Source organism: Thermothelomyces heterothallicus (assembly GCF_042370625.1).
Source record: "Thermothelomyces heterothallicus CBS 202.75 unplaced genomic scaffold P884_scaffold_5, whole genome shotgun sequence".
NCBI lineage: Eukaryota > Fungi > Ascomycota > Sordariomycetes > Sordariales > Chaetomiaceae > Thermothelomyces > Thermothelomyces heterothallicus.
The window spans coordinates 1,381,517-1,397,085 of record NW_027192566.1 but is presented as its reverse complement, the minus strand read 5'-3'; the positions used below and the strand labels follow the sequence as shown (position 1 = coordinate 1,397,085).

Genomic DNA, 15,569 nt, shown 5'->3' with positions numbered 1-15,569 from the left:
GAATTGACTCCCTTAAGGGTATAGGGTTTGCCCTTAATCTATCGGGGATTCTTTACCTATTAGGTAATCTATATCTAGTTAACTAGGTTAGTTAAACTGCCTATATCGAAACAGATGTCTATAGTCTAGTCTCCTAGGTTAGCTCGAACCGGAATATATAGGTAAGACGTCTTCTTTAGCTAGTAGAAGGGTATTTCTATACTCGGGTTAGCTTCTACCACTTAGCTAGGTTCAAAGGAGAGGAGTACGGTTTCCTGTTATTACGGTTCCTTGGTTAATTCTAATGGTATAGCCGCTCCTTCTACGAAGTCCTACTCTACCTAGGGAAGGTCTTCCTTTGGTAGTTTAGGTAGGTGTAGTTTCTTTCTATAATCTTAACGTAGGTGGTAGTATAACGCTCCTCGGCTTGTAAATGACTATTTGTAAAGCCTATAGATATTGCTATCTTCCTAGATATAGTCTTCCTTAGCGGTACTAAGGAAGTACGCCTCTCTATCGCTACTATCTCTGTCTATCTCGGATTTATAGTCGCTAATTAGGAGATAGCTAACGGCTTTAAGCTCTTTACATTTGGCTTCGGCTTTCTTGTCCTTACTAGATACTACTATAGTATTATAGTAGTAGTAGGTACTATCCTTATTAATACGCTTCTAGCTATAGTGGTAGAACCGTCTAAAGTAGGGATTCCGGTCGCTATATCTACCCTTTTCCTAGGCTCTAATACCCTATAGGTAGCCATTTCTGACTTAGTTATTACGCTCCTTTGGTCAAGACTCCTAGTTACGGCTTTGGAATCGCTCCTCTTATAGGAGATACCTACGTTTCTATTCCTCCCTTCTCCTATAACGGTCGGTCCGGTATTACTAACCTTAACTACCCTTTTAGGGGTTAGTATATAACTAATTAGCTTATTCCTTGTTAGTGTTATCGCTATTATTACCTCTAGTCCTGTCTAAGGTATCATTAATATTAAATATAGTTACCTTCCTTAACCTCTTTTTAGCTCTAAGTTCCTCTAAAAGGGCTTCCTATTTTTTAGAGATATAGAGGAGGTACTAATTAATAGTATCCGTCTTATATAGTTTAGGGCAGAGCTTATAGAGTAAAGGAGTTATCATTAACTAGAGTCTAATTAGGAGCTAATAGTTTGTCTTATCTCCCTAGACTTGGGTATAGTAAAAGAGGTCTATAGCAAATTTATAGATAGATTTGCCTAAGGCTAGGTCGTCCTTGGTATAGCTATTCTAAACTAGCCATTAACCTACTTAGTTAAACTAGATGCCGAATTATTCCTTAATCCTTTAAAGCTATATCTCTATATTTAGGTATAGGGTCTCCTTCTTAGTTAACGATAGTTATTACTTATACTATTATAAGGCTAACCTATAGAATAATACCTATAGGTTATTTTATAGGAGAAGCTCCTTAGAGACATTTCCTCTAACTATATTATAGATATACTCGATCTAGAGATTAATATTAGTATAATAATAGATCTTCTTATAATAGAAAATTAGCTAGCTATTAGTAATCTTTCGGTCGGCATCTAGCTAGTATAGGCTAATATTAGTAATCTTCTAGGCTTAGTCTATCGCTAGTTATAGTACTATATATACTAGCTATAGCTAAGGGGAACTAATGTCTACTTAATCGGTTATAGCATTCTAAAGAAGTCTAACCATTACCCTCTAGAGCAATCTTATAATTATTTCCTCTGTCAGGTCTAGTGGTAAGAGGGGTATATATCCCCTTATAGGGTTATCCCCTACTAGTATCGGTATTATCCTTAGTAATCCTTCTATTAGTTAGACCATTAATTAGGGGTTTTATAAAGGCCCCTACTAAGGTTCTTCCCTTTCCGGAAGTTCCCTTGATATATTAGTTATAATTATGGTTTAAGCGGCTTTACTAGGTCTACTTAGTATCTAGTTACCCTATCTACTTAGACCTACTAGGCTTAGCTTAGGCCTTAGGGTCTCTAGTAGATCTAGTAGGCCTATAGGTAGAGTTATCCTTTATAAGGCGGTTTCTAGTAGTATAGCAAATTATTAAACTAGGTCTTTAGGACTTGGCATTTTCGAGGTCTCTAAAGGTCCCCTATACTAGCCTTCCTCCTAAACTCGCGCTTCTAGTATAGTTCTCGCTATAGGTAGTAATAGTAGAATAAGAGCTTTATTTAAGAGCTAGGGAAGGAGTCTTATAAAGTGCCTAACAAGCCCTCTTAGGGTATAGTCGTTAAGAGTCTATAATTCTAGGTAATCCTTGTCTATCGGGTGGTTATAGAAGTCCTAAGCGTAAGTAGAGTGGTTATTAGCCTCCTTAAGTAATACTACTAGCTTAAGGAGTCGAAGGTCTATTAGAGAGAGCTTCTAAACCTAACGCTAGTAGGCGTTCCTAACGATAAAGCGATAGGTCTAACGCGCTTACTATAGTTTAGACTTGTTTATTGGTTCTTAATAATATTAGTATTACCATCGTTTTTAACTATTTAAGCGTCTACTTAGAGCAGAAGGATATAGTCACTTGACTCGGGTAAATAGTCTCCTATAGCGTTTAAACGCGAATAGTAACGAAGATCGTAGATTTGAACCGGTAGTAGGTACCACTTGCTATAGCTTGATAGCTATAAATGACTATAGCTCGGACTGGCTATAAGATATAATACCATAGTGGTATTCGCGCCATAGGTAGTACTCCTAGACTAACTAGTATAGTCTATAGAAGTAGTAATAAGATACATTAATTCTTCTAAGTGCTAGAGGCACTTAGGGATACTATCTAAATATATATCTATAACCCCTAGCTTATTATCCCTATTAGTAGGTCTGTCGGATCTAACCTACTAATAGCTATATACTATAACATTACCTCTATATACCTTATATTAGACTAGGGTAGGAACCTCTCGGTATGACCAGAGGGGCACAGGTCGCAGATTCGTTTTTCCGGTTCCGAACAAGTCGTATATACACTAGATATAAATAGAGGGGTGCCTATCTAGGAGGTGCCAGGGAAGAACAAGAAGGACAAGGGACAGTTTTTTATAGAATAGATCAACAGTAATAGCAACGGACTGCTATTACAGCATTATTTACGCGATAATGAGATTCTTCTTTCACTTGTAAGTTTGGTTATCTTTTTCCCACGTAGGTAGGCTCTTTTACATCTACCTAGAGGGGCATTGTTATCGCCGTCCCCGCGTCCATCGCAACCGCTGTCCAGGAGGGTGGACTTGTCTGCTGTATCCACGAGTGCCTAGATACGCTAGACACTTTGGGCCAACACTCCTCTCCATCTGACCAGACGGAGGTTTGGTCTTAGGGGTATATGACTACTGCCAGGAGAGGCTGGCACCAGTTCAATATATCCTCTAACTATTAGATTTGTTAGTCTTTTCCCCCCTAAAGTATATATACTAGAAGCTCTTTAATAATATAACTTCCTAGACCGATTTAATAGTTCTAAGTAAGTAGTTAATGATTAAATGTATTATAAGGGCTTAGAAAGAGGCTATTATAGCCTAGAATATCAAAGTAAGATAGAAGGTATTAGGGTTATAGCTAGTTTATATAGCTAAACCCCTAATAAGTAGACTTCTATTAGAAAATTCTAATAATATAGCTAATACTAACAAATAGCTAACTTCTATACAGACTCTAGAACCTATTTAACACTCCTAGCCTTCGAAAGGAGCTATTAATCTATTTTTCAGTATACTATAGAGGAGGTTAGACTTATATAGTTAGCTAATCAACCTAGCCACTAAGACTTAGCACCTCTCTATACGTAAGCTCCTATTTAGGAAGGTTGAAAAAGCGTTCGATCGGAAGGACTTTTAACTAGCCTAGTTACAACAGGAAAATGAAGCTCTAAAGGTATAGTTAGAAGTAGCTAGGCCGTCGAAGAGGAAGAGGGTAGTTACGGATCCGAACGAGTAGTTCGCTACGATTGAACAGATCCACCAGGCCCAGGTTGAAGCCGGCCGTGTGGAGGACCCTGTAGCTAAAGAAAGCGGCTTAGAAAGTGTGGATTCAATGGCTTCCTATATTATAGTAGGTTGAACAGACTGTTGTATAGAAGGTTGAAGATAATAGGTAGGTGTAGGTGCCAAGGTTTGCCAAGTGTTCCATTGATAGGGTGTTCCATTGATAGGGGGTCTGACTTAGTCAGCGTATAAGACACCTCGCCTCCCACCCCGGTCGACCCGATGTAGCCTATCCAACTTCGCGGAATTATACGGTAACTCGTAATGCATCAGGCACTGCCATAGGAGTCAGAACATTGAGCTGCCGTCGCAACTTGTTGGCGCTGAAAGAACAAATGTATTGTAAGCATCTCAATCCTAAAGCCCTAAAAAAAGTGATCGTTACTCATTCCAGGAGCCCCACAGCCGTCCCCAGAACGGCTTCTTCCACTGCTGTAAACTATGTTGTGCAACTGAACAGAATTACTCAGAGCTCGAACCCCTGATTTCCTTCAGCGGCAGGTACTTGATCTTGTGCATGTAGCGGATAGGTTAGGTGGAGGTTGCGGACGGGGGAGGCCGTGGCGACGTCCGGGGAATGGGTAACGCCCCGGGCGGCGTAGCCCTCCAGAGGACAGAACGCCATTGCCATCTTCAGTTGCCTTGTTCCCGAGACGAACAGTTGCGGATACATACATGACAACCGCCAGTTCCGCGTCAGCGCCGCGCCTAGCCCCTAGTTTGTCAATCCGACCTGACACCCAAACACTAATTAATTACTCGTGTGCACACTCCACGTACAAGAATTCTCTATAGACTCGCTCCTCCTTACACTCATGGCAGAATTTCCTCGACCGCTGCTTGATACGCTTTTGAACTCGCCTGCCATCTTGGATCTTCTGTTCATCTTTGCGCCTCTATGACTGGTCCTTGATTCGTTCTCGCTAGACACGCCTAAAACCCCGAATCGCTGTGATGCGTCGATGTAGGGATCATGGTACGTACGTTTGCCTGAAGGGGAAGCATCCCACGCTGTCGGCCCGGTAATATGACCTCCGAAATTGGCTACAGACATGGTAACTAAGCGAGTTGAACAGCGGGAGAATACTACTCGACGGGTGGCCTGTGCCTCACCATTTCTACCCACCACTGTAGTCTGGACTCTGGAGACTGCCTTTTCCTCCCGCATGTCAGGACAGACTCTGGGCTTTCTGGAGGTCATGCTAACCGAGCATGCTTGTCGCCTCACCCGAGCATGTCTCCCAACATCTCTCATACTGCAGGTCTTCCCTGAGATGACGGGGCACGATCCTACTCGCCCGGGTTCCTCTCCCCGGACAAAGATAGACGGCACTACGGCATGCACGGGTGTGGATCGCTATAGTCTATCACTATATTAGTATGTAGGACACTAGAGTCGGGAGAGAAGTCAGACTTTATAGCCCTTCTTGTGAAAAGCTTGTTCGGTTCAGTAGTGGTATACCAGGAGCAGCTCTCGACATCTAGTGGCTAAACGGTACGCCCAGTGGTATATGTTGTAATTATATGGTCAAGGCTCTTCTCCGTTGGCTGGAAGCTAGGCTCTAAAGGGAAATTTTTCTTCCGCAGGTATCCCTGTCTGTGCGGGTCGAAGCTGGCACGTGCGTTGGAGGCGCCGGGCCGTGAGCGACTCACAGCCAACCCATCCAAAGTGCGGAGATTCGAATCCAGAATGCCTGACAACATGCGACTTGCAGTCAAAGGAACGCCAGTGGGCTTGCTAACTTCATCTCACACATAAATGGCCAATCCTTCAAGGCAGCTGGGAAGGGTGACCTTCGATCCCACTGTTCAGTTTGAGAGAAAAACGACCCCAAAGCCTCGCCCCACGATGACGACCGAGATTTTCAGGGAGTTCGGGTCGAAGGACATCACGGATGAAATGCTAACTGAGGCGGCTCAACTCTTCAGTGAGCATTATGGCATATGGAATACACCTGAGCGCTGCGTGGGGCCCAAACGAGGTATCCCTACCCCCGTTTCATCGTTTCATCATCTTTGTCCTTTCGCATAATTACGCCTCCGCGAGCGAGTAATCAACGTTAGCTTCAGGAACTCGTGTCAAGATGAGCACATCTCGGCTTCGGAGGTCATATCTTCCAGTCGGCACCTGCTCTTCCTATGTCTGTGTCCATGTCGATGGCACTCTCGTCGGTAACGCATTTGCCTGTCGGTGGACCTACCAGGGCCGACGAGTCTGCTGGGTGACCCAGCTCGTTGTCCATCGCGACTTCAGGAAACGTCGCCTCGCAACCCGCCTTCTGGAGAAGCTCCGCAAGAACGATGATGAGGTCTTCGGCATTATGAGCTCGCATCCAGCCGCCTGTATCGCCCTCTCCAAAGCGTGCTCCGGTGAGTAGCCAGCCGATTGCGTATCTATTAATTTCCATTTCTAATTTTACGGTAAATAGAATTCTCCTTTCCACATGTTCCACTGGGCTTCATGCGAACCTGTGCAAGGGAGGTGATGGCCGGCTCCCCAATTCCCTATGTTAGAGACGCCGAAATCTGTGGCTCTCTTTTCCAGCCCGATGGCGCCTCGCCCTTGGGTCTCGTCTCGGGCGTCGATACGAACTTCTTCGTTGACCATGAGGAACCACTGAGTGCCCTTGAATGGCTCCAGCAGGAGGGATTATGGCCGCTCGGTAGTTTACCCGACGGACACGAGTTCCTGCTGGTCTTTGAAGCGCCACGACGTCGGTCCCGTCCTCTTTCTCGGCATCGAATCCAGGCGGGAGAAAGCATATGAAACTTCTCAGACGTCACCAGCCGTGTTGATCGGAGGGAGCATATAGGGGACCCATTTCACAGTTGATGCTACATTGCGCGTGTCTCTATTTAATCTAGAGCATGGGCCTCTCCTAGAGAGGATCATAAAGCAACCAATCCACCTTCGTGTCAATCTACCTTCCGGATGCTTGTGTGAACATATAGGACGCCATCGGATCCCCACCTAGCGACCGGTGAGATTCCTGCCCAAAACGGAAAAGAAACTTCCGCAGGTTTTGGCGCCAATGCAAGAGTTACACAAACCCGCATCTCAAACCCCGATCACGGAAGGCGTCATTACGCACGGTACACTCAGGTAGGTTAGCGTTTATATCTAAGACCTGCCTTAAAAGGAAGAAGGCTTTCCGTGCCTATTGGCAGGTGAACTACCATGATGTAATTACGTTAATTAACTACTAAGTCCCTTGCTCTCCTCGTTTTACAAACCGTGGATGAGCAGCCTAGCATTCATGTTAATAAAAAGCTCCAAGAATTACGGATCATAAAGTAATCCAAGCACCTCAAACGTTTGCCGAATGAGCTGGCACATGATTGTCTTCTTCAATCTAATCAGAGAAGGTCTCGTCCGCACAGTTCCCCGTCTTTTGTTCTCCCGCCGTCCATCCATGTCTGGGTTGCTAGCCGCCCAAGTTGTTATCTTCGTCATCATCAAATCGCCCTTAGCATATTATCCCTCATTGTCGATATGATCTCGTCAGCCTTGTGGAATGTGAGGGCCCCATGTCCCTGGCCCTCAACAACTCTCAATCCCGCATCCGGACCGAGTTGCCGGGCAGCCTTTTGCGCCATGGCCAGCGGCACATTGGCGTCCAGGTCTCCGTGCCACAGAACAAGCTCGTTCTCATGGCCCGGCCGGACCTCCTCTAACTCGAACCCCCAATGGCTTGCGTACAACTTCATCTCCCAAGCGGGGCCGCGGCCCCCATACCTCACGCCCTCCCGGATGCCCATGACTACGGCCTCCCGAGCTTCCGGAGCTGCCGCTTCCCAGGCCCGCTTGTCGCTCTCCCAGGTCGCCTCCTGCTGCATATCTGCTACCAACAGCGCCTCCAGCTTCTTCTTCCCGTCCTCGTCCCGGGCTACCGCGCCCAGCTGCCTGTCGATGGCCCAGGCCACGATGGTCGGGAACCACGTGGCAAGCCGGAGCATGACCCGCGACGGCAGCTTCATCCCGGCCGTGCCGAGGCTGGTAACCGGGTAGATCCCGGCCACGATCCCCACCGCCGCCAGCCGCGCGCGCGGGATGCGCTTCCGACAGGCGAACGCGTAGGGGGCCCCGCCCGACACGGCCACGATGCCGAACCGGGGGACCCCGAGGTGGTCGGCGAGCGCGAGGACGTCGTCCGCGTACTCGAGCAGCGTGCCGTTCTCGCGGAACGCCGAGCCGCCGCTGCCCGGCCGAGAAGGCGCGATGATGCGCAGGCCGTGGCGCCGCCCGGCCTCGGACAGCAAGAATGCCTCGTGGTGGGAGGACGGGCATCCGTGAAAGTAGAACACGGTCGAGGGCGCATCCTGTGCGCCGTAGATGCCGTATGCGACCTGCCGCTGGTCGGGGAGGACGAAATAGCGGGTTTCTGGCATCTTTTTTTTTTTTTGTTTTCTTGCGTCCCGCCCTTCAGATGCCGAGTTTATTATTTGTCGCGTTTCGTTTCGTGTCGGAAAGAGGTTTGAATGATGGTCAGTCGCCGATGCTGCGGGCAAGAGCAAGATGATGGGGAAGAAGAGTGATGCCGAAGCATCATCGCAGAAGAGGTTGCCATGACCCTGACCCCTATTCTAGGCCACCGGGCGAAATAAAGCTCTAGCAAACGTGTCACTGCCAGGCAGGAACGTCATTGTCTGAACGACGGTGCATAATCCCTATGTGCGGATACATGTCCTGGTTTGCTGGCTCGAGCGAGTCGTTCAGCTCTCTTCTATTATTAAAGACGTGGGGCGTCTTGTCCCAACCGGCGATTGGAGGTTCTGGGCAGCTGAGCCACCGGAAGTAGCCGGGATGCGCCGGAAACGCCAGCCAAGGCCAACCGAGTTGGATAAGATCGGTGCCGAGTCAGCCCGGTCTCGGGAGCGCATCGTCCACCGGATCCTTGACCCGTGATAACATTCCTTGGCATTTTCCAGCCAGGCTGAAAGAGGAAGAGGACCACAGAGGGAAAGACAATGTGGAATGGAATAATTGCTGGCAATCAAGCTTGAGACTATTTACGCGCTTTTCGTAGGAATACCACCTGTCTAAGGTAGTTATTAGTGTTGGGATAAATTATAGTATGTATACCAAAGTATTTATATGTCTACGCAGTAATTAGGCCCCCGAACTTAATTACACAACACCAAAGGGAGATGGTCCCCAACCAATCACCTTCTTCGGGGACACTACGGACCTTCCATGGATCGAGACAGCCCAGACTCTTTCAGCTGCCCCTGAGATGGTAGTTCCTCTGACTGTTTCTGCTTCCGCTCAGTACCAGCGGCCTACTCGAAACTCCCCGTCTCTGATTCTCCTAACCGAGGCATGAGCACAGACGCCCATAGCCGGGGAGGCGGATCAGAACAGGGATTGCTGCTCCTATGTGTCGGACTCGGATGAAGTCAGTGTGGGGAGCCACGTGGAAATCGCGGGTCAATGTGGCCTCGTCGAACCGTTCTAGACAGCGAATCTCCCACGGGACTGCTTGTAGTCAAGGAACCGCTGCGAACGAAGCGAGCATGTGCTATGTAATCAGTATGTAATTAATCCGTACGTACATATCATTCGCCTGGAGGCCCCAGTTTCAAGTAACATCACCTCAAGCATGTTCGCTAACTGTGTTGCTCCCAAAGAAGGTTCGCGCATCTACCGATGCTCTAGGAAGTGTTGATGACCACCCGAGTATCACATGGCAGCTATGAATGCGCTTCATCACGACGGGTTCATCAGGTCTTGGCGTTGCTGGTTCAGCAACACTAGCGTCTGTGCGTTCATGTTTAGCTCGGCCCGAGCTGCTGAGCAGTGTTGCGAGGTAGGGCGTCTGGATGTGTAGATACGGCAAAGCTAGGGTAGAGCGGGGAGGAGGAGCGACAAGAGAAGATTTCCTCGGCCCTAAAAGCTTGTGGACAACCCCTCATTTTTTCAAGAGCATAATTAGGCGTCAACCGGCTTTCGGAAAGAGGGGGAACAATTATCCATGCCCTACGGCCACGTGGTTGCATGGATGGGAATTGTAATGTACGGTAGAGCAGCGGCGCAAGTTTGCGGGGAGGACCGAGGCCTTTTTGACTGAGCTGAAAATTCCGCAAGTTTGGAAGACGAGGAGAATTGAACCTATCTTGCAGTGCACTATTGTGCCACTAGCGTGATGGAAATGTCGTGTAACAACGGATTACTACGTTGGCCCCTGTACGGATTCATTACTCAGCTCTCCGTAGGCCATGCTAATGTATTACCAAGCCCTGCTGCTGAATGGAGTTCGCAGATCTGCCCCATGCTGTGGGGGACCCCCGATCCCGAGATCTCGATCCTTCACGAAGAAGGAAGATTTTCAACAGCGAGGTGTGGGCGCCTGAATGAGTTCTAAGTTCTAACCTCTGACTAGACCAGAAGTCAAGTCAGGGGAACCTGGAAGTTTTCCACACATCCCACATACCGAGACTTTTGACCATGGCAGAAACTCGTGCTAGTTACCGCGATTATACGACGCTACACCATATTTAGTTCGCGCGCCTTGTTTTCCGCGGCCGTTCTTACTGTGCAGTAGTGCGGCCAATGCAAGACAAGCACATGGAATCGATCGATCTCTATTACTAGGTAATATGTATAAGTATGTTTAGTAGGCCGCCCAAGGGCCAGCATGCTTGCTTAGGTTGGTAAGTTAGCATTGCATCTCCGGCAAAGCCAAGCACAGCCAAGCACACATAATATCTTCAGCTGCTCGGTACACGGGAGCTGTCTCCTCCAAACTCCCACAGCACAAGGCCAACCGGCGGAGGCCATGCAGCCCTTCGGACTAGTAATTACTCTCCCCTTACGAACAGACAGATAGATACTTGAAGAACCACTACCCGGGCCGTTGATGACGAACCAAGATGCCACCACTCTGATCCTGTTCGTCCAGACTACAGTTAACGACCTCTAACTTATGGCCTCATACACCTTCTTCGGACGCTTCCCAGAAGACCTGACGGAGGCAGGATGGCCGACACATCCACGACGGAGGATCTGGCCCGATACATCGGCCAGGTCGTACCTTTCACGGTCGATCCCGGACTGCTGGTACTGAGCTATATCATCAGTCTCGTCGGTGCCGCTTCGACGCTCGAGCTCATCCATCGCCGTACCTCGAGAAGGGGTTACTACAACAAGTACGCACATGCCGGCCGGAACTCAGTTGAGATCGGGTCAAGGGTAGTAGTAGATTGTACTGTACATACGGTTGCTGACGGTCCGGTAGTCTCCTCTTGTTTGGCGCTGCGATAACGATGGGGGGGGTCGCCATCTGGAGCATGGTGCGGCTTTTGCTGTTGTCACATAGTTTTTTTTTTTTTTTTTTTTTTTTTTTTTTTTTTTTTTTTTTTTTTTTTTGGGGCGACCGTTTTACTGACTCTTCCCCCCCGTCGTTAGCACTACATCGGCAACCTCGCGACAACCATGTTGAACGGCGAGCACGACGTCCAGATCGCGTACTCTCCCGGAGTCACCATCGCATCCCTGTTTCTTCCCATCGTCGTCCTAGTAGTGGCCTTCTTCGTCGTCACCAGCACGACCGCTAGCAGCACCCGGATCGTCTGGTGGCGGATCCTTGCGGCCGGCACGCTCTCGGGTGGCGCCATCTGTGGCATGCACTACCTCGGCAACGCCTCCATCAAGAATTACAACTGTTCCTACGCGGTCGGGTTCGTCGCCGGGTCTGTCGTCATCGCGGTCGTCGCCAGCATCGTCGCTCTGGCGCTCTTCTTCGTCTTCAGGAGCACTTGGACCAACTTGTGGTGGAAACGCGGTTGCTGTGCCTTGGTGCTGGCCGGCGCCGTGTCCGGGATGCATTGGTGTGCCGTCATTGGCACGAGCTATACCTTGCTGCATGTCGACACGGCCATGAGCGACATCGGGTCCCGCAACACGACTGTTATCGTGACGGCCTGCCTGGTGAGCACAGCTTCCTTTCCCCTCTCCTGAGGAGTTCTGACCGAGGAATATATCCCATCATCAGTCATTTGCCGCCTGCCTCACCATGGCTGGCCTCGCTATCTACTCTGCCCGGGTTCGGAAAGGTTACGCAGAAAGAGCGCAGCGCATCACTCTCGCAGCCGCCGTCTTTGACGAACAGGGGAGGATTCTGGTCACGCCCGATGTCTTTTTGCCGAGCGAGGTTGTCACCTGCACTTTCTTGCAAAAGGTGCGTTGCGAGGAATCCCAACCCCTTGCCCCCTTGCCCCCTTGCTCTCGGCCCTGTTTAATGATAGGTATTAATTTCTCTGACCGGGAGGGAATTCTGGTAGACTCGGGCCGCCACATTTTCGACCGCCCACCCGCTATTCCATTGGCTGTTTCAAGCGTCCCGGAGTTGGCCCGTCATATCCGCCCTTCTCGACAAGATGAGCCAGCATCTCTCCCGCCTACCGCACACCGGGCGCAACGTGAGGACGGGTATCGAGCTGGTCGATAAGGACGGCCACATCATAGACAACTACGACATCGTCTTCTGCGAGCTGTTTTGCGTTGCCGCCTCGGCTCTGGCCCACCAGATGAACGAGGATCTGGCCGACGCCGGAATTCTCTGGGACGAGATCATGTCGACGGGCGGACACTCGGCGGCGAACCCGGTCGGCCAGCCGTCAACGGCAGTAATGACGGCGTATGGCTCCTCGTCCAGCTTCAATCACGAGCTCGACGACCTGGCCGAAAGGGGGAATGCCAGCCCGGTCAGCAGGAGCGGTCACGGCTACCTCATGTTCCTGGTCCGCAGAGTGGACAGCAGCCACGTCGATCACTTGGCCGCCTCTGGGTACTGCTTCGCCGAGCCCCGTCACGTAACCCATATGATCCGTTCCAAGATGCAGATCCGGACCAAGGGGCTGGGGGACAAGTTCAGGGCAATGGAGCGCTACGCCCGCGGTGTCATGCTCGAGCCGGGCGTCCACGTCGGCCTCTTCGCGGTCAGGACCCGGGTTCACCATATGGGATTCGATGTGCTCGTGAGGAAGCTGGCGCGCAACCTGCTCCCGAGCATGGAGCTGCCACTGGAACGCCTCGAACCAGCCGATCTCAACCTGCTCCGCCGCCTAGATGGCATGACCTTGGGTGCCCTCCAACGGCAACTCGAACGTGTCGACAATCTCCTGCCGCGCGAAGTAAAATTTGCCAGCCTCTTGCTCGACGCGATTCGCAACCTCCAGAACTCGGTCCAGGACCCTGTCTTCGCCAACGCAAAGCTGGTGGCCAAACCTCTCCCCGTCCCCTGCACGCCGCCCTCCGGCGATGCGCGGCCGACGACCTGCTCCTTCATCGCCTTCACTATCATGATTCCCATTCACCTGCGGGTGGAGGCGCCCGCCTATGACTTTATCCCGCTCCCCTTCTTCAAGACGCAGCAGCTCGTGTACAAGAACTCCCCTCACAGGGCCGTGTTTGCGCGCTCCGTGCACCGCAACCTGTCGCCAATCCTGAACTCGGTCCCCGCCATCGACAGCGCCCTGTTTCCCACCAAGCGATTGCGATCGTTCATCCCGATACCCCGGTATCTCCGGCTCTCCGCGTCGCGCACGTCATCTCAGGGCAGGGCCCCCGGCGAGGTTTCCTCGGGCGCTGTCAGGCTGGATTCGTCTGCCGGAGAGCACGTGGCGCTGACGCCGTACAACGAGAGCGTCTCGTCCTTGCTGTGCGCGAACGGCGGGGACGTGGACAACAACAATAACAATAATAACAACAACAACGACAACAACAACAACGACAACAACCCCGTATCGGAGCGCCAGGCGCGGAGCGACATGTCCGACCACTCCGCCGTCGGGCCGGTGTCACGGCGGCGGCGGCGCCAGCGGCAGTATCGTCCGGGCGTGTCGTCGTACGGGGGGATCATGATCTCTCAAGAAGTCGTGGTCAACGTAGAGCAGGAGGGGGAGGGGGAGCTGGAACGGAGGCGGGCTCACGACGACGACGACGACGACGACGACGACGACGACGGCGACAACGTACCAGGCATGCCCGCGCCGACACACAACACCAACCATCGCGACTCGTCCGAGAGCGGCGAGCCCGGATTGAGGCGCCAGAGGAGCCAACGAGGGCTTTCTGATATGCACGACGAGGCCGATGCCGGGAAACCGCCCAAGCAGGGCGACAACATGGAGCGCAAGCCAGTCTCGAAAACTCTGCGCGTAGGCGTTTCAAGGACAAATGTTACGAAAGAGCGGGACAATAGGATAACGACGTTCGTTGATGACATTTTCTCGATTTGTATAGATTCTTCTCGAAAGATGTAATTAATACATTCTGGAACGTAATTACCTTAGTATGGTATCCTATATAAAATCTCGTATGATATCTGTTATTGTGGGATACGGAAAGCGAACTACAAGTGTCGTCTATAACTGCTAGTTACTGCTGGTGGTGGTGGTGGTGGTGGTGGTAGTGGTGGAGGAGGAAGGAAGCGAAGGCTGACTGGGGGCCGCCCTGCAGGAAGATGTGGGTGGTTGCAACCCTGGTGGGGCCGGGAACCCCAGTGGCCCAGTGGGTTGGACCACCACACGCAAGGATTTGTGTGGAGCCACCTAAGATCAAGCTTTACTTCCCCGTGCCATCCCATCGGCAAATCCGCCTCGTTTCAATGCGCCTCGCGCCCACCTTATCAGGCGGTGCAGGGGGATTGGGCGGCTTGGTTGGCAGGGCAGCGCCCTCGTAAGATGCTGGGACCTGCATATGTCGCTATTGCTGTGCCTTTCTCGGGGAAGCGGTTCTTCCCCAATTCCGTTCCTGATGGGGACCAAAGGAACCTCGCCGGCGCGTCGCATCTGCCGCAAACGGCTTACGTAGTAGGACGCTAACTGCCCGACTGCGGAATTGCATTCCCAGGATTGTAGGGTGCCAACCCATGGCATCAACTTCAAAGTGCGGAGGAGCTATATCATACGACCGCAAGCTCAAAAGCCTGTTGTGCAGCACAGCTTTACCGCTCTTTTCCCTTTGATGCCCAAGTAAGTGTCCCCGACATCGTGCATGGATATATAACTACGGATTATATATGCTGCACTGGCAGCGATTGACTGGCTGATCTTGCTGCAGGAGCACACGCATTTTACGCGTCTGATGTCATGCCTGCCGATCATTGGTCCATGCTGATCTCGGTCCCACGGAAGAACCCGATGCTTGGGACTACTCATGTAAAACGTTTTCAACCCGTTTTTGGGAGCGACCCTGCACAGTCATGCATTATTATGCCAGATTGGGCATGATCCTCTCTCTGGCTTATCGAGCTGGTTAGTTATGCTTTGTTTGGGCTCGGATGCGCTGGTTGAAGGTGCCGAGTTCAAAACGTTCAGACTGTTCTCGGTATGTGCCTTTTAGGCTGACCAGGCGTCCAGCAAGCTTTCATGGGCAGGAGAAGGTAAGGTGGTAAGGTAGCCGTTACGGAGTGTTGGGCGGAATATGTTGTGCTACCTAACTTTAAAAGCACTTTCCGAAGTAATTGCTGTGTAACTGCCGCAAGGGCTGCCCGGATGCGGCGCTTGGCCTGCGTGCGCCACCCTTCCCTCCTCGTCTGCTTCCTAAGGCGGCTCGTCTGGTTTTTGTGTGCCTGGTTTCAGG

At 50.8% G+C, this 15,569-nt stretch overlaps 3 protein-coding genes across 3 annotated transcripts; 2 read left to right on the top strand and 1 right to left on the bottom strand.

Moving 5' to 3' along the window:
* Positions 1–5,834: 5,834 nt before the first annotated feature.
* On the top strand, positions 5,835–6,752 carry P884DRAFT_194595 (uncharacterized protein; the record flags this gene model as incomplete). Its single annotated transcript, XM_069437844.1, has 3 exons — positions 5,835–5,967; positions 6,056–6,355; positions 6,415–6,752. 3 exons carry the CDS (start codon positions 5,835–5,837, stop codon positions 6,750–6,752), a joined length of 771 nt encoding a protein of 256 aa, XP_069299848.1.
* Positions 6,753–7,138: 386 nt separating this feature from the next.
* P884DRAFT_256942 (Alpha/Beta hydrolase protein) lies at positions 7,139–8,672 on the bottom strand. Its single transcript, XM_069441096.1, has one exon. The coding sequence runs from the start codon at positions 8,372–8,374 to the stop codon at positions 7,442–7,444; it is 933 nt and encodes a 310-aa protein (XP_069299847.1). The 5' UTR covers positions 8,375–8,672; the 3' UTR covers positions 7,139–7,441.
* A 2,289-nt stretch (positions 8,673–10,961) lies between these two features.
* On the top strand, positions 10,962–14,248 carry P884DRAFT_194653 (uncharacterized protein; the record flags this gene model as incomplete). The annotated part of the gene is made up of 6 exons (XM_069437847.1): positions 10,962–11,131; positions 11,221–11,275; positions 11,391–11,912; positions 11,977–12,162; positions 12,362–13,663; positions 13,742–14,248. 6 exons carry the CDS (start codon positions 10,962–10,964, stop codon positions 14,246–14,248), a joined length of 2,742 nt encoding a protein of 913 aa, XP_069299846.1.
* Between the last annotated feature and the right edge of the window lie 1,321 nt (positions 14,249–15,569).

Coding starts and splice junctions, on each gene's coding strand:
- P884DRAFT_256942 (XM_069441096.1), bottom strand. CDS start 8,374: ATGCCAGAAACCCGCTATTTCGTCCTCCCCGACCAGCGGCAGGTCGCA.